Below are 18,218 nucleotides of genomic sequence, written 5' to 3' on the forward strand. Positions count from 1 at the left end.
TCCAAATCAGACTCGCGTCGTCTGTCCTCCCACAGTGTTGTGAAGTGAGTAGTGTAGTTGAGCTGTAACAGCGGCTGTTAAGTGAACGACAGCTGCTGAAACCGGAGCAAAAGTAAGTGATTGTGAGTTAATATCGAGTAAATAACATCTTGTTTTGACTACGGTGTGGTTATTAGATTCTCAAAGAAGTCGTGCTTTAACGTCAGAAGGCTAAAGCGTTAGCTTGGAGCTCATAGCAACAAGCTAGTCTGTGTGGTTAAAACGAACACATATATGAGTGACGACGAGGTGGAAAAGTGGCCGATGGTATCGATCCCTGGAGGGGGGTCTGCCGCTACTTTTCTAACGGTATGTACCGTTTCCTGCAGGCACGTGCCGCTTGTAGGTTCATATCAGTGGTTTATGTCGTTTAATCAGAGTGGTATGCCGTTCATATCACTGGTGTGTGTGTGTGTGTGTGTGTGTGTGAGAGAGAGTTGTTTTTTTATATATATATATATATATATATATATATATATATATATATAACGCTGTAGCCTAACATTGGCCATAATATCAGTTTCAGGGTACACCAGCAAATACGAAATCACTTTATTGTCATTTCAAAAGCCTTGCATGTATCCCAATAAAAAAATGGGACGAGATAAAATAGATACATTACTTTATTTAAGACGCTGTGATGCGCTACTTTGTTACTATTGACATAAACAATTAATCAAGACTCATTCACTCCATTTTTCCCAGAATGCAGAGGGCTTCCCGTATGAAGCGTGAGCTTCAGATGCTGAGCACCGAGCCACCTCCAGGGATAACATGCTGGCAGACCGAGGAGCGGATAGACGACCTCCGAGCACGTAAGTCTTCTCAGAATATGTTCTCAACAACTTACCACATATGTGACAAGCTCAATATGTGTTCTAGCTATACCTGATCATGTTCTTGACTTACAGAGATAGTGGGCGGGACAGGGACTCCGTATGAAGGTGGACTCTTCTCCTTGGAGATTAATGTCCCAGAGAGGTACATTTTTTCAAAGCTTCAGCATTTGTATGTTCTCTCTCCCATTTTCACGTTATCAACGCAGTTTAGCAGGACTGACCTGCTGTTTTCCTCTTGTAGGTACCCATTTGAACCTCCCAAAATGCGGTTCTTGACCCCCATCTACCACCCAAACATCGACAATTCAGGACGTATCTGCCATGATGCCCTCAAACTCCCACCAAAGGTTGGATTCATCAACAACAAAAAACACAGCTGTTTCTAATTCACATTCATCATCTGGTTTTCTTTGTCTGCGGTCAGATTTTTATTATTATTATTATTATTTTTTATTATTGTTATTAAGGGTGCCTGGAAGCCATCCCTAAACATCTCCACAGTCCTCACCTCCATTCAGCTCCTCATGACTGAGCCCAATCCAGATGACCCACTCATGGCTGATATAGTGAGTCACACATAATGTTGCATACACGGCTATCATACTATCTGCAGGAGTAACATACTGTTGAAACTCAATCACACTCTAGTGTTTTTGTTTGTGTGAATATTGTAATACAAATGTATGTGTGACAGTAGAGCTGGGTTTTTTGGACATTAGAACGACTGAGCACTAAATAACACTATGCTTCAAATTTGCCCCTGAAAAAGAATTGAAGACTTTTTCCAGCATGCATTTTTATTACAAGCCAGAGGTTTTGTTAAATACCAGAATAGCTTGTTTAGACTTCAGTCTGAGACACCTTTTACATCTGGTCAACAAAAATACAGCCTTTTGCGTTTTTTTAAAATTGCAGTAGAGAGCATTTGAGTTGTGATACTGTGATCTGTTGCGTATTTCCGCCGTACACACATTTAAAGAGACGCTCACATTTCTTTGACTGCAGTCATCAGAGTTCAAATACAACAAACAGCTGTTCACAGAGAAGGCCAGGAAGTGGACACAAGAACATGCTGTTCAGAAGAACAGGGTAAGTCTTCATGATTTATGGGTGAAGCAGTTGGAATGCATTTACTCTTGGACATGATTGAAACAGATTTCCTCTTCAACGTTGTATTTAGATTATGTACTGATCTTGGGTAGGTTCCATTATTCTTAGTGGGCGTTATGGGTGTACTGTCCGTCATGGAATTGGTTCTATGTAGTGTTATATTTTGCCCACAAGGTGGTGCTGTTGTCCGTCAATAGAATGTAAGATGGACTTACAACAAAGTGATGCAGACCGCCACATTTCATAATTTTCAGTTTTGGGATGTGGGGGAGCTTATTTCGGCAATCTGATGTCCTTGTCTAAAATATCTTTTTAATTGTCTTTGTTCAAGGGAGTCGTGGAGGGCAACAAAGAAAATACTCCAGATCAGAAATCTTCATCCCGCAAAAGAGAGGCTTTCGGGACACACCAGGAGGCGGTGGAGCCACCAAAGAGAAGCTGTGTGTAGCTTCCATCTCGCCTGTAAGAGCCACAGGTCTCTCTTCTCCAGAGCAAACATTCCTTATACACCTGCTTGTAAAGAGTATGATTTTTAACTTTTAATTTAGTGCCAATACACACTTGATTTCACTATGTATGTATTACTTTTCTTAATCCAGAAATACCCACATATTTATATGTATACTTTTTTTTATGTTTGTGTTGTAATATTAAAGTTTATTTTAACACTAATTGATGGAACTAAATGAATGTTTTACAGACTTCTTGCGTTGTGAGCAGGTGTGTTTCACAGTAGTAGCATAAGCGGAGTGTTTGATGGTATATACAGTATGAAGATAATAATTTTATTCAAACATATGCATACCAGTTGTATACAAAGTATGTACATCCTAAATAGCAAGTAGTTGTTTTTTTTACAAACTAAGGATTTATTTCTTAATATATAAAATTATATATTTGCTGTTTATCATATAAAAAGGGAGACAAACATCATAAGGCTGTAGTGAGTCAATACCATGCTAGTTCAGAGGTAGTTACATTGTATGTACATATTGCTAGCCTACTCTAGTGTCCGTAGAAAGATAGCTACATCCCATTCAGTCTGTATAACTGCATGCCTCGTATTGGGCAGATTTGCATATTTGAGAAAAAAATAAATCATGTAAACCGTATGAATCTGTTGCATTTTGCTGCCACAAAGAATAACATTCTCATAACAGCTATTACATAATTGCAAAGAAATATCTGACTATAACGTTTCTGTGAATGAGAAACAGTAGCTTACTCTGGTAAAAGAAATGTCCGATAATGACTCCCTTTCTTTGAAACAGACCTTAGCAATAGCATAGAACTTATATTTATAAAAATAATAAGAGAACTCCACTTAAAATATAACCAAACAATCTGTAACCTCTAAGCTGCATGTCTCATGATCACATTTCAGAAAAAAAACATTTACACTTAAAATTCTACTGGTTCTACCTTAACTCCTCCTGGCTTAACCATTGATTTGTCTGATGCTTAGATTTTCCTTGTAGTTAACAGCTTTTCTTTGAGCTTTCTTTTTGTCATGCGAGTCCATGACTCAAGCAGTCCACTGGGTAGTGTCTGAAATCGTCCCTTTATTTTAACAGACATGTTGTAGTGGGGTGTTTCCTTTAATAGTCTTTACATTGAAGGGAACTTTTAGTTGCACTCTCCATTTTCAGAGGCACTTTGTTGTGTTCTCATAGACTTCCCTAGAGTACTCTACAGTCTCTGTGTGGACTCATTCTGAGGTTCTTGAGGATTGATAACCCAGAGAGGGCCTTGCTGTTTGATGATGGTCCTTTAGTGTCCATAGTGTCCCAGCTAGCTTGGAGGCTCATGGATGAGAGGGGAGAGAGGGACTCATGGCTAAGTGATACAGGGGGCAAGTGTTATGAATCATGTCTTGATCTAAACTCTTGAGACATTCCTCGTCGTTCAGGCTCTTTCCTTCTGTCACCCTGTCTCTATCTCTGGCTGTGGGAATCTGGCAAGGGATGAGAGGAACAGAGGAAGTAGAGGAGCAGTGGGAAAACCTGATGGGATCCAGTTGGGGTTGGAGAGAGGACCCGCCACTGTAAAGGGCGTCGGCATCAGCAAGTGACACCTGTGTCGACGAATCGGAGCAGGAGCTTTTCTCTGTCTCCACAGAAACCAGCGAGTCCAGTGTGCGGTCCCGGCGTAGCTGTGGACGCGCTTTGGGGTGAGGCCAGAAGAAGAACTGGGTGTGGTCTCGTGTGAAAAGAAGGAAGAGGAGGGGGTTGAGGCAGGCAGGCAGGGGCTGGAGAAGCAGGAGAACTGATTTTAGCACTTCCTCGCCCAGAGATAGGAGACCCAGCAGAGAGCAGAGGGAGAAAAAGGCTACTGGTACATAGAGGAGGCCATTGGTAAATATTAGCCAGGCAACATGTTTAATCATAGCACAGTCCCACAAGCCCTCACACTCTCCCCTAAGTAACTCCCAGTAAAGGCGAATGTATGAGCCTGTGACTATAAGCAAGCACAGGGTGTTCATCATAATAAGCGCCAAGGGAAAGCCCAGGGAGGATGGTAGTCGAGAGGACGGGGGAGGCAGGGGTGAGGGAAGGCAGAAAGGCGAGGACCCGTACTCCCCGACTCCTACCAGTGGGAGAGAGGCAAGAGTGAGGGACAGAGTGAGGCAGAAAAGTGCACATGTACGCACACTCCCGAGGGATGGGGACTTCCCATAGGCACGGGCACATGTCACGCTCACGCCGCACTGCACAGCGGCCAGAGTCAGCAGCAGCACGCTTGCTTCAGACGCAAACACCCAGACCCATCCCGTCGCTTGACAGCCAGGACCCCCCTCCCAGCGGGCACCGTGGTGACCGAACTCTCCTAAGGTTAGAGCGTCCACAAGGGCCAGGGTGCACGTGCACACACCCGTTAGCAGGTTGGAAGCACCCATGCAGGCCACAGTGAAGCGGAGTGGTGACAGGTAGCCGGGGGAGCCGAAGAGGGAGAGGAGCAGGAGGGAGTTCCCCAGAAGAGACACCAAGGAGATGGACCACAAGCCCACACGAACCAGCCAGCTGCCCAACAGAGAGTCACAGGGACGGAAGGGACCTGCAACACATCAATCATCAACCGCAGATAAACAAACAAATACATGTAGTGACAAAACTATCAGCCTGACCATCACTGAAGGTGTAATTTCAGTTACCTGGAGTGGGTGTGCATTGGACACTGGTCTGTAGTTTGGATTCCTCTATTTCTAGTTGGAACTCCTCCAGGTCAGGGTCATCTGGAATAAAACATTGTCAGGTTTAGTTTGTGTAAGGTTTTGTGACGACTTATTCTGCAGCCGTACATATACACAGCATATGCATGTTAGTTTGTGTGTGGCACTGGCTTCATGGGGTTGCTGCAATGAAGGAGGTGACTTAACATTCTGTCGTAAATGAAATAGACAAAAATATTTGTAGAAGATACTTGGCACTTGCATGAAATTTGATCATCATGATTGTTTTTCTAACAGTTTTAGGCGAATACATTTTAATCAGTGATACGTCATGGTGTAATCATCTTTTGTTATTGGATCTTTTGATACACTACACACTTGTTCACTTTGTTTTAATGGTGTAGGTCTAATGGTTTGGATTTCAGCTTCATTTTGGTTTATTGGTGTTTATATTTTATGCCCTGCTACTCGAGTGCAAGTGTGTGTCAGCTGCCGTGTAGCTGTGGTTTCAGCGACGCTCTGACACGTTTCAAGTGGGCCTGTGTCAATAGTTCGACAATGAGCACACACATGTTGGGCTCAGATTCCTGTCTATAACTCTACCCCTCTGTCCCGGGTGTGTACCATGTGTGATCTCATCTCATCTTCGACTGCTTATCCGGGATCGGGTCGCGGGGGCAACAGCTCCAGCAGGGGACCCCAAACTTCCCTTTCCCGAGCCACATCAGCCAGCTCTGACTGGGGGATCCCGAGGTGCTCCCAGGCCAGTTTGGAGATATAGTCCCTCCACCTGGTCCTGGGCCTCCCTCGGGGTCTCCTCCCAGCTGGTCGTGCCTGGAACGCCTCCCTAGGGAGGCGCCCAGGTGGCATCCTCACCAGATGCCCGAACCACCTCAACTGGCCCCTTTCCAAAGGAGCAGCGGCTCTACTCCAAGTCCCTCACGGATGACTGAACTTCTCACCCTATCTCTAAGGGAGATGCCAGCCACCCTCCTGAGGAAACCCATTTCGGCCACTTGTACCCGCGATCTAATTCTTTCGGTCATGACCCAGTCCACATGACCATAGGTGAGGGTAGGAACGAAGATTGCCCGGTAGATAGAGAGCTTTGCCTTGCGGCTCAGCTCTCTTTTCGTCACAACGGTGCGGTAAAGCGACTGCAATACCGCCCCAGCTGCTCCGATTCTCCGGCCAATCTCACGTTCCATTGTTCCCTCACTCGCGAACAAGACCATGTGTGGTATACTGCATATGTGCTCACACAGATATTGTAATGGAGTGCTTTCTTACAGTGTGTGTCCACGTGGATAGGGTACATAGCCACGGTCCTCCTGTGTAGGTCCTCGTCAGTGTTGCTCTGCTCGGTGTCCCATTGGCCGGCTGGCTTGTAGCTATCACAGGAACCATACACACAGCACTGGTAGGCATAAGGCATCTCTATTACCCTGCAACCAACAGATGAAACAGTATTGACAAAAGACCAGGGGAAAAAATGCCACAGCAGATGGTCTAACAAGTGCACAAAGAAAGGTGCACATATTCATTTTAATGTGAGCTTGAGCATTACTAGCTTAACTTTTACATACAATGTTGAATATTCACATTAACGCTTCAAAGCGTCCTCAGGTGATTATGAATATACATATGAAAAATCAAGCAAAATTACCCACAATCTATAGGGAAATGTTTCTGAGGTCTGGATCAGCTGACCTTGTTGTGGATGGTTGTACGCAAATATTTACTGTACAATGTCTCTCCCCCGGGCGTGCTGTTTTGGATTATGATCTACAGTTATGACTTTGCCACTTGATCACCTGCCATCTCCTATATCTTTTGAAACTCGCTCTCCATTTTCACTGCACCTTTCCAGGCCTTCAGGGATCTTTGTAACAAGAATTAACTTGCTGCTGACAAACGCTCCCTCATTGTTGAAGTTCAGCTCAGGAATGGCTTGCAGGGATACAGTGCAATTAATGCTTTGTCAACCATGGCTGCTTTTAGTATATTGAAGATATATTTGCTGTATTGAATAGAAATTTGGAGAGGAAGGATAATTGAAGGGATGGGAAGGGATTCATTGTACTTAACAGCCACAGGTTACACACCTGGGTAAGTAGTCATCTTACGTAAGTTTCTGATGAGAAATAAAACATATAAAGAAACCTTAAGAAAGAGAGAAAAGAGTGTGTGTGTGTGTGTGTGTGTGTGTGTGTGTGTGTGTGTGTGTGTGTGTGTGTGTGTGTGTGTGTGTGTGTGTGTGTGTGTGTGTGTGTGTGCGTGTGTGTTACCTCATACGGGGGAAGTAATCAGGACTGAAGGCCTCATACAGTTCAGTGTTCCCCCTCAGCTTGAGATGGGTGAGACCCCCCAAACCTGCAACAGGAACTGAGCTGAGACGGTTCTCCGTCAGGTCCCTGAAATAAATATGGAATCGAAATTGAGAAAGAAACAGAAGAGGGTGGGTGTCAGATCAGGCCACGTCAGTGTTCACAAAATGTGTTTTCATTTCCCTTATTGCCGAGGGTCATCCTTGGTAACAAAAAGGCCTTGTCTCATAGATATTTTAAACTGTTCAGACAAGGCTCTATCAGATTCCCTTTAGATAACACTTCCTGTCAGATGTAGTGTATCTGCTTGTTTAGCTACGCATACTTCACACAATGAAGCAGTTTGTATTGGCATGACCTAAGATGAATCTCCTGGCCACACAGAGGGGTTTTTCAAACAATAAATGCATATCAGTGTTCTCTGTAGACTCAGCCAAAGACAACATGTTTTTCTGCGGCACACACAGTCAAGTATGGAGTGTTTGTATAAGGCGAAGGCTCTGGCGCACAGCTTAACTTAAATTAAAGATGCACAAATTCAGAATGCCTTCACTTCAGAAGGAGATGAAAGGGAGAAGAGTCTCAGTGATTGAAATGTATGTGTGTTTACTCACAGTTTGATCAAAGAGTGAAGCGAGGCAAAGGCGTCCAGGTGGATCCACTCGATCATATTACAGCTCAGATCACTGAAATAAGTCAAAGTAAAGTGAAGTGGAAAGAAAGGAATTGTAATAACACTGTGAATATTGTATCTCCATCACCACTAGATGTCAGTAATGGGTCATAAGTTTCCATAGTTTAATCCTGACCCATGCTTCTTAACCTTTTCGGCTCATGATCCTTTAAAATTAACCAATGTCTACTTGAAACATCTCATCATACTAGGAGTGATTTTCCTTCCACAGGTAGTTTAATTAAGATAGTTTAGAGGTGAAACTATCATGTAATTAAGAAGGAAAAAAGGAACATTTTCTGTAGAAGAATGTTTTGTTTTTCATCTTTCCTTTCCTGTTAATTATCCGTTGAAACCTCAGATATCTTGCGACCCCTTGGTGGGGGTCCTGATTCCAAACCACTGATCTAGACGATGAATTTGAACTGTTACGACAAAGGTTGACTTACAGTGCTCTGAGAGAGGTGAGCTGCTGGAAGGTGCTTGACTCTATCCTCCTGATTTGGTTGTGCTGAAGCCCTCTGTTGGGGGAAAAATACAATGGTGGTAACCATGAGAATAATGGAAAAAGTGCAGGTAAACAGATTAAAATGTTGATTTGGATGCATATGTGTGTGCAATTGTGTTGCGTGTTGAGCTCACATCTCTTGCAGTGCAGAGCAGTGGTAAAAACTGGGCAGATCTTCAATCTGGTTGTAAGACAGCTCCCTACAACAATTCACAAAGCATACACACAAAGCACATATAAACACAGTGACCAGCTGTGGATTTATAGCGTGGGAAATTATGGGGGTGACAGGATTATTTGAGCTAACAGACGGCTCTGTGAGCAAGTCAATATAGCAGGACAGTCATTTTTGAGGGTGGGGGGGTGATTGGATTTCATAGCACAGTGATTGTACAAATGTTAGCTTGGTGGCATAACTCTCCACAGTTGGGTTTTGTGTATCAGTTTTTATACCTCTCACCCCCCTCCCTCCCATGTGTGTGTGTGTGTGTGTACTCACAGCACTCTGAGGCGAGGCAGCTGCTCACACAGATCCAGAGGGAGAGCTGAGAGACCGGCCCGAGTCAGCGTCCTATAGAGAAAATGAGAATCCTCTGATCATTGTCGAAGTGCAAGCAAGCGAAAGGATTCCCCAGTTCTGTGAGTCTAACTTGGTCGGACAGAAAGCTGAGTAGGTTCGCCAAACCTGTCACTGGCTGGCATAACTAGCTTACCCCTCCCGTTTCTGAGTGTCCTGTACCGTCCCTTTCTCTCCTAGAATCCTAAAACACACATATTCTCTCTCTTTTTCCTTCTTTCTTATCCTTATCTCTCGCCTCTCTTTTTCTCTTATGTATTTGGACTAGGATTGTATATCTGTCTTCTCCAATTCTCTGCTATTGTATGTGATGAATCTCCACTAGATGAAATAATACCATGTGTGTGATTGTGGAGATAAAGGAGACACTTACAAAATTTCCAGGCTGGTGGTTCCTTTCAGATCAGGAAACTCTTGAATCTGGGTTGCCCCATTAAGAGAACTGCAGCAACAATGAAAAAAAGTGTCAGAAATCTCTCTCTCTCTCTCTCTCTCTCTCTCTCTCTCTCTCTCTCTCTCTCTCTCTCTCTCTCTCTCTCTCTCACACACACACACACACACACAGACTTTGTCTAACAGCTCATTTTAGCCATCAAACTTTTCCTCCAACATCAACACAGGCTGTTTTGGCTGTCTCACAAGACATCATAAGTCACACCATTCAACATGTTCTTACAACACACTCTCTCTTACCACATCAGCACAGAGCACAGCAATACGCTAACACAACATCATTCAGTAGGCCATTACACATGTCCATTCAACTCGCACTGCTAGGGACAGAGGATGATTTAAACAGTGTTTGGGCTAACTCACTGGAATGGTTCCTACTGACCGCATACTCACAGTGTGTGCAACTTGGGTAAGAACTGGAAAGCGGACTTTCCCACAAACTGGATGGGGTTTTCATAGAAATGACTGCAGGAAAGAAAGAAAGAGAAGATTGATTCCGACATATTTAGATTCATTTGTGTTTAGGAATGAGTTGCGCTGTACATGATGTTGACATGAAATAGAAATGATGTGTTTATTTAATACAATATGTGCACATTGTAGCATGAAGCATTAAGCTCACATGGTTTGGAGCTGAGGGTTTCCCACGAAGGCCCTCTCAGGGATGGCTTTGATATTGTTGTTATGGAAGCCCCTGCAAATATAAAAACATAGTTAGTCAGAGAGATTATCAATATGTTTCTGATTTTGTGAATGTGTGTGTGAGTTTAGAAGACCGAGAGGCAAGTCATATGTCCTCATGTTGCACCTGCCAGTGCACAGCTGAAAAACATTTTTGGATAAATGAGATGTAAACACGCACACATATGCTGTATCTGTGTCACATATGCACGCCGTGGAACATCTGCTGAAGCTGAGGGAAAACATGGTTTGTGTGTGTGTGTGCGTGCACATCTGTGTGTACGTGCAGGCGAGCAAGTGCGTGGGTGTGTAGCCAGCACCTGCTTAGGGCGAGAGAGATTGTATCCGAGTGCCACATTAAAATCACTTAACGGGATTACTTGGGATAACGCAACCATGATAGTCATGTCAGGCAGGTGTGTGTGTGTGTGTGTGTGTGTGTGTGTGTGTGTGTGTGTGTGTGTGTGTGTGTGTCTGTGTCTATGTACTCACAGTTCTTGAAGCTTACTCAGTGTCCTGATTGCCACAGGGAACTCCTGCAGATCATTGTAGTTTAAATCCCTGAGAGAGAGAGAAGAAGATAAACAATGGTGATTGAAAAGTATATTGAAAAAGTCCAAGGCATGATGGAGGTTTTATTTCTCTGCAATCATAATTCAACCATATTTGATATTCAGTTTTTCCGTGTGTGAGAAAGTGTGCCTGATTGCATATGCATGCGCAGCCATTTCCTCTCCACTCTGAGCGGCTGACAGCTGTAGAGTGTGAGGTTTGGATTTGACCCTTGACCTTTGCTGCTCTGACCTGACTATTTAGGTCTGTCTCTGATTAGTTACCGAGGAAACGCTGCATCAAAACAATCATTGCTATAATTTAGTTGACACAGCTCATACGCAGGTGGCAGGAAAAAGTTGTTTTTTTATTGTATTTCTTATCTGTACTTGAGTATGTACTGTAGATATGCTTGTGAACATGGGAAAAGTGTGCAGTGTACATGTTTGTGCTTATATAGTATGCCTTTTGCCATATTAAGGCATGTGCCTGGGTGTGCGTGCTGTCGTGGAAGATTCTTAGCCACCCAGGTCAAAGGATATCTAAAAGTACTAAGTCATAGTCAGCTGGGTTTGTTTTTATTCGTTCCAAGTGAATGCCCTTGATGAAGTACTTCCAGATATGTGTGTGTGTTTTCCCAAAGTATCAGTGGATACTGTGAAATGTCTGTCTGTGCCTGCTCCGTCTTGTTTGCATATGCAGTTATGTTTTCCAGCAGTCCCCTGGACGGCTCCTCGTAGTAATGATTTTATAATACACACAAGGGTTGGGGAGGGTGATGCAGATGGTCTCTCGTATTTCTCATAAGCGAAGCCGCTGTGAGAGATTAACCCCTCATACCAGCGCAATCCCCACGTCAATGACACCTGTCATCTTATCCCGCTGAATCATCTGTCTCTGCTCGCCGCTGACGGCCCAAACACTTTAACACACACTATTCTTGTCCAGAGAGCTCCATCCCTCTTTTTCTCATTCTCTAGTTTCCCTTCATCCCCTTAAGCATGGCTCCCCTGACTTACACCCTGTTCCCTCACATTTCCCAGCATGGATAATGGCTTTTAAGTTGAGTGTTAAGCTGGCCATGCGCTTTTGAGGGCACAGGCAGAAGTACTTGCTTATCTGCGCACACACACATGTGCCCACACACATGCTCATAAAAAAAGGAACGCATGATTTTTTTTTTTACATTTCAACAGGTTGTTAAGCAGCATGCCAGAAACGGTTTTCATCAGACCACCATGAATGTTGCAGGAGACACAGTTGCACTGTGTGCATTTCTCTCGCTTTCTTTCTCCACCTCTGTCATAAGGCTGTCAGTTTCCTGTGGTTTCCATATTAGTGTGTGGTTACGATGTAGTTATCAAAGCTGCGGCACGTACGCTCAAACAGCTCTCCTGTAGCCAGGCTGAGCCATGTTTGACCTCAGCGCTGCTTGGCAAGTACTTTTACAAAACATGGAGGAATCTGTTGGTGTTACTTCAAGATAATCAAAGAGAAACTTTGTTGGTTATGGTTTTGAGAAAGCACCTGCTGAAAATTACCAGGACATTCATCATTATGACTTAGCGCTGCACTTCATTATCCTTTGGCACACTTGGTACATGAGATTTATAAAAACACAATCATTGCAGAGTTTCAAGTAACACCAAACACCAAAAAGAAATAGTGCTGCATTCAAACACAGAAAGTTCTTCATATACAGTATCTATTGATTGTGGTTGAAATACAACCATACAGAATTAGCGTTGATACTTGCTGATACTTTACCGTCACAAAGCCAGCAATGATATAATGAAATTTAAGTGTGCGTGTGTGTGTAAGAGAGTGTGAGAGAGAGGTAGTGAAAATCTCTTGAGTTGAACTTGCAATAGTAACCTCTATCCAAAAAGCATGTGTGTGTGTGTGTGGATGTGTGTGATACTCACAGTGTCTCCAGACTGTGTAAACCTTCAAAACATCTCGCGCCCATGCTCTGGATGTGGTTGTTATGAAGATGCCTGGAAAAAGGGCACAAATATTTTACAAATCAGAAATTACTGTCTCTAAAATGTTTCCACGGCTCAATCATCACCGCCCGTTTCTAAGTCAACGGAATGAATATTTTCTCTGGTAAGTTGAGAAACCCAGACTCGGGAGAGTTTTAAGTAAACAAATCAAGATGTCACTTACAGAACGACAAGGGCGGAGAGGTTGGTGAATGCATAATCTGGGATATGTGTGATCTGGTTGAGGGCCAGCGTCATGGCCTGCAGGGAGGGCAGAGAGTCCAGGGCCGTCCCTGGGATCTCTGTGAGGGAGTTGTCGTCCAACCACAGGTGTCTCAGGGAGCGAACCCCTCTAAAGGCCCCGGCAGGAACCTCAGACAACAGGTTAGCATCAAGACGCCTGCAGGGTGAGAGGAACTGAGCTAAGCGAGATAATCACCAAAGTTTGTTTGCTTTTGTGCAACCGTGCTTGTGCGTGCATTAGTGGTTGTATGTCGTGGCAATGAAACACTTTGGCTTACAGAAAGGTTATTATGAGAATTACACATCTTTTATTCTCCGTCTTTCATCTTTGCTGCAGCGTCTTAGAAGCTCCTCATTATGATTTATTCCCATGCTAAATAAGCCATGTCTAGCTTCACCAGCACAGGCATGCACGTAAGAAATGTATGATGAGAAAAACATAAACGTGTAGGAACAGTTGTGACGGGCCTGTTTTATTCTACCTCATTCTAATTGTGTTGTGTGAGCAGACTTCCCTCAATGTCCTGGAAAAGGGGAAAGACGGAAAGAGGAACAGTTTAAGACGCATCTTCAGCTGTTCCTCCCTCATTCACTCTTTCCAGTGGAGTCTCGCTGTCGCCATCAGTCTTTGACGTTTCCACCACTCATACACAAACACAACACCGGACACACACATGTGCTCTCACACATGTGCTTTCATCTCTTCAAACCCAACAAACCTTTGTCCCCTCTCTCACTCTGTGTCCTCAACCCAGAGGCAACGAGTGCGGACTGTGACACCCCCCCCCCACGTAAATGCACACATGCATACACACTGTCCATAGTGATGAATGATCCCCTCAGGGCAGAGTTGACAAGCTGAGACCACTTCCTCTCGCTATTCTTCTTTCTCTGGCCCTTCACACTCATTCATTAATCTCCCTTTCCTCCCTCCGGCCCCTTTCACACTCACATTTTGTTTCTTACATCTTCATTGATGCACTCCCAGCCGCTGCGAAACCCCTTTGCGTCTCACTCCTTAACTCTTCGGCTTTCAAACATCCTCTCTTATCAATCTTCTACCGTGGTTCTTTGATTCTGGTGCTACAGCTCCTCCTCGGCCTCCTCAACCCTCGGAGGCTTCGCCAAACAAACAGCATCATCAAAGTGAAATCTGAACTTGAACTCTGAACTCTGGGCTTTTCTCCCCAGGGAATTTTTCCATCAGGAGAGACAACTGTATACACTGGCAGATGCTCACACACAGGCACACAGGGAAACACCCTCCAGCATACATGTCAATACGCATGAATGTGTGTATGTGCGCACACAAACAGCTTCAAGAAATTTTCTTTTCTTGTCTACTTCCTGAGCACACATTTTCATCATCCTTGTACATCCTGTGCACTCCAACTGTGGACATTGTTTGTCCCTGACCCAAATCGCAGGATGAAAGCTACGGAAGACCCTTCAACTTTCTGTTTTGTTCTCCAGGGCAAAATAATAATTGCTCCTCTGGGTGGACCTGCCAGGTCTCCAGAAGGTCCAGACAGAACCAGGAATGTTCCACAGAAGCCAATAAAGCAGCAACTATTTCCTGTCCATCACATCAAAGTCTGAGGCACGATTACAGGAGAGAGAAATGGAGACAGAAAGAGAAAGTTCTCTTAAATGATCCAGGAGTTCTGTGGACATGCCTCCCAGTTCAATTCTCCAGATGGCCAACATGTTATACAATGAGGAACTTGAAGGAGCGTGTTTCACTGCCATAGAGTCAAATCTATAAAAACAGGGATATTTTGATTTATGTGGCTTGTGGAACTCATCAGTGGCGAGTACGCTGCTTAACCTGTGGGTCGTGACCCAAAACACTGTCCGTCTCCTCATAACTAAACAACAACAGCATTCAGCATTATGTGTTGTAATTAGACCGCTCCAAACAGGGAGACAAATTTCTTGACTCAGCTTCAGTTCACTGCTGACAGAAGGATTTGTGTCTGAGATTAAGAGTGTGATTTATTTTAGATGAAAGACTCCTTTATACATTTAAACATATTTAAAACCCATGTTCTGTCTCTCTTTCTTTTTACCTGTGTTTTATGTCAGTGAGAGGCGCCAACAAGCTTCACTCTCCAAAGCCTTTCCAGTAATCTTTCTCCGCTGGGCTTATCATTACTGTAATGACAAGGTGCGTCTCTGTAACCTGGCTCTGTGTGTGTGTCTGCACTGTGTGTGTTTGTGTGTTTAATTACTTGAGAGCATCCCTATGTGAAGAAATTGAGAGACCACACACACACACCTGCTTGTGTGCACACATACGCATAAACTGAAAACAGTCATAATCCTAAAATTCCACATACACACACACACACACACACACACACACACACACACACACACACACAAGTGAGCTAAACCATAGTGGTTGCTTGTAGGTAGGGCTGTCAGGATCATGACATTTTAGTTGACGATTCATTCTTATTGAAATAATTGCTATTAACGGTTAACTTTAGTATGTTTCTGTTAATTTAATGCCACACAGCGGTGCTGGTTAACTAGCTTGTTCTTAAACTGTACGTAACAAAAACATGATTCAAAACAGTTGATTAATGTAGCTTTCTTGAGTTTTGAGGATCTGCCACATTTATTCATATATAAACTGAAACCTACACTGTTCATTTACTACTACCAGACAACTTAATTCTCAATTCCTTCTCTGCTCTGATTGCCAACACCTGTCTGCTCTGAGCACATCCGCTGTCCACCACACAGTCGCTACGATTGTACTGAGCGATTTCTTAAATGACCCACGCTACTCTTATTACACCATGTTTCCATCCCAATATTCTTATGTGAATTGTCTAATTAGAAAAGCTGGATGGAAGCGACGTCTCTAGCATACCTCCAGAGCTGTCAAACACAGTGCTCCACCCGTAGGGGAGACTCCCTGCTATAAATCAAGAGAAAAGCAACACATAATGAGCTGAAACAGAAGAACCTGCCCATCAGCTCTTTGTTTAAGTGTTCTTTTTACTGACATTAGAAGCTCAGGTAGACACTTTATTCACCCAGCTGCCACATTTGTAACATAGGCCTTAAATTCTCTTGATGATGGAATGTAACGGTTATGCAAATTGATCATGGTCAGCTCGAACAGTCAGGCAATTATGTAATAATTGCGACCGGCATGTGTGAGTGCAGGCTTGGTGACTGTGTTGAGGGAGAGCAGGCCCGCTTAATACCAGACAGGGAAACGTTGTAGGTGGTAGAAGAGTTACATGTGCACGCCGCTGCTATTTTACAACTCCAGCAATTTGTCTGTGCGATGAAGGAAATGGCTTTACGGGTATTTACAAAGAATTATTAATTTGGAAAGCAGGGATTTGTACGTGTGCGGTACAAAGTTGGGAGAGACGGGTAGGGGTGAGGAATTACAGATGAGGTGGTCCACGTGCATCCGCCCAAACATTCACGCCGACACACACACACACACACACACACACACACACACATACACATGTACACTGACCCCACAGATGAGACAATTATGCCACCAAACACTCTCATTAGCCAGGGGGATAGCGGTGTGGGTGGTGGGAGAAGAACGGAGGAGAGGAGCGGACGAGGAAGAGAGGGGGAATTGATGGAAAATGGGGTTGTTTCACAGCTCATTGGAGATGCTCTCCCTGGCCTGCAGTGTCTGCTGTTTCCCTCATGGCTTCCAGATGCTACCATGAACTGCACTGACACAGTCAGGCTGTGACTCCTAGTACAGTGCAGAACTATTGGGGTATGGTCTGTAATATGTTAGCAGTACTCTATACCTGCACTGCGGTTAGAGCTGAGTTGTGTGGGTGGGTGGCCAGGGGATGTTTCATTCCCTGCTAGATGAGGTAGAGTAACATAATTAGTGTACATGTGTGTGTGTGTGTGTGTGTGTGTGTGTGTGTGTGTGTGTGTGTGTGTGTGAGACTCACAGGGATAGAAGGTTGGGTAGGTCCCATGGAGCATCATCAGGAAGTCTCTCCAATTGGTTGTTTTGTATCATCCTGAAAGACACATACAGATTATTGAGTTGTAGGTAATAGCTCTATAAGTGATAGAGTGTGTATGAGGGCACATCAAGCAGAACAAATAGTTCCATCATGAGGGAAATCTGACAAAAAGGAAAGGGCCGGTGAAAGCTTGAGGAGAAGCAGAGAATGAAGGGTAGAAGAAAAGAGAAAGAGAAGCTCCTTGGGTGGGCTGCTGATGTCATTTTCAGAAGAATGGAGCAAAACGTCGAGGAGGAAGTGGCGAGCAAACAATATCCCTCTCTCTTTCCTCTCCCTCCCTTGCTTACTCTGTCTTTCTCTCCCTCTTTCTTTAAACGTTTTTTATCGTGACCAGTAGTCTGACATTAGCTCACAAGGCGTAGCGTCTGTCGCGCTCAGCAGCGGCATTTTGCCTTTATTGTGGTATCATGGTGCCTCTTTGTGAGTCTGTGAGGCCTTGTGTCACAACAGTTAAATCTTTGCTTGCAGTAAAGTTATTATAACAATGTAGTATCTTTTGTTTGTGGGCATGAAATAACCTTGATGCCTCGACTGTCAAGTATGAGACAGTTTTTCATCTGAATTATTTATAATCTATCAATTTATTTAGATATACTGAGTGCATTCTGGGTGTCTCAAGATGTAAAGGGCATACTTTTACTTTACTTTATACTATTTTCTTACTTATCTCAATGTGTTGCATTCTTTCGTAGTGTAGAATATTTCACAATTGTGTTCTGTACAATCAATGCTTCAGTGTTGAAAAAAATGTTGCTCAGGTTTTTAGAGGATCGGGGGAATGTTTCCACTGGGACGATGATGCCATGATAAATACATCCAATTGAGCCTTTTCCTGTTTCAAAGAAATTCCCTTGGGGAAGCTTGTACTCCATTCTGGGTTCATGACCTCCTGTGTGTGTGTGTGTGTGTGTGTGTGTGTGTGTGTGTGTGTGTGTGTGTGTGTGTGTGTGTGTGTGCGTCAGCAGGAAGTCAGCTTGTGGTTACCCTACACATGGTCAGCGGTCCATTTGTGACACAGCCTGACTTCA

General features: G+C 43.9%; 2 protein-coding genes across 3 annotated transcripts in view; one reads left to right on the top strand and one right to left on the bottom strand.

Moving 5' to 3' along the window:
• The window catches only part of ube2t (ubiquitin-conjugating enzyme E2T (putative)), a 54,721-nt gene continuing 36,503 nt past the window's right edge, over nucleotides 1–18,218 (top strand). The window contains exons 1-7 of one of the 2 annotated variants that reach the window (XM_068732529.1): nucleotides 1–112; nucleotides 745–854; nucleotides 951–1,020; nucleotides 1,120–1,225; nucleotides 1,346–1,444; nucleotides 1,884–1,967; nucleotides 2,320–2,444. In XM_068732529.1, the coding sequence (XP_068588630.1) occupies nucleotides 746–854; nucleotides 951–1,020; nucleotides 1,120–1,225; nucleotides 1,346–1,444; nucleotides 1,884–1,967; nucleotides 2,320–2,436 (585 nt within the window). In that variant the 5' untranslated portion in view covers nucleotides 1–112; nucleotide 745 and the 3' untranslated portion in view covers nucleotides 2,437–2,444. Of the gene's footprint in view, nucleotides 113–744; nucleotides 855–950; nucleotides 1,021–1,119; nucleotides 1,226–1,345; nucleotides 1,445–1,883; nucleotides 1,968–2,319; nucleotides 2,445–18,218 lie in introns of those variants that run through there. The other variant, XM_068732530.1, reaches the window with a different exon arrangement.
• Nucleotides 3,069–18,218, bottom strand: part of LOC137888986 (leucine-rich repeat-containing G-protein coupled receptor 6) — a 37,671-nt gene continuing 22,521 nt past the window's right edge. The window contains exons 4-18 of the mRNA XM_068732526.1: nucleotides 17,113–17,184; nucleotides 13,098–13,313; nucleotides 12,854–12,925; nucleotides 10,869–10,937; nucleotides 10,318–10,389; nucleotides 10,089–10,160; nucleotides 9,616–9,684; nucleotides 9,165–9,236; nucleotides 8,800–8,865; nucleotides 8,607–8,678; nucleotides 8,099–8,170; nucleotides 7,446–7,571; nucleotides 6,448–6,602; nucleotides 5,140–5,220; nucleotides 3,069–5,042 (exon numbers count right to left, since the gene is read on the bottom strand). Coding sequence (XP_068588627.1) covers nucleotides 3,793–5,042; nucleotides 5,140–5,220; nucleotides 6,448–6,602; nucleotides 7,446–7,571; nucleotides 8,099–8,170; nucleotides 8,607–8,678; nucleotides 8,800–8,865; nucleotides 9,165–9,236; nucleotides 9,616–9,684; nucleotides 10,089–10,160; nucleotides 10,318–10,389; nucleotides 10,869–10,937; nucleotides 12,854–12,925; nucleotides 13,098–13,313; nucleotides 17,113–17,184 — 2,536 coding nt within the window. The 3' untranslated portion in view covers nucleotides 3,069–3,792. The remainder of the gene's footprint in view (nucleotides 5,043–5,139; nucleotides 5,221–6,447; nucleotides 6,603–7,445; nucleotides 7,572–8,098; nucleotides 8,171–8,606; nucleotides 8,679–8,799; nucleotides 8,866–9,164; nucleotides 9,237–9,615; nucleotides 9,685–10,088; nucleotides 10,161–10,317; nucleotides 10,390–10,868; nucleotides 10,938–12,853; nucleotides 12,926–13,097; nucleotides 13,314–17,112; nucleotides 17,185–18,218) is intronic.

The sequence above is a fragment of the Cebidichthys violaceus genome, unplaced genomic scaffold (genome assembly GCF_023349555.1).
Source record: "Cebidichthys violaceus isolate CVI_PGR_0920_01 unplaced genomic scaffold, fCebVio1.0.p SCAF_6, whole genome shotgun sequence".
NCBI classification, from domain to species: Eukaryota; Metazoa; Chordata; class Actinopteri; order Perciformes; family Stichaeidae; genus Cebidichthys; species Cebidichthys violaceus.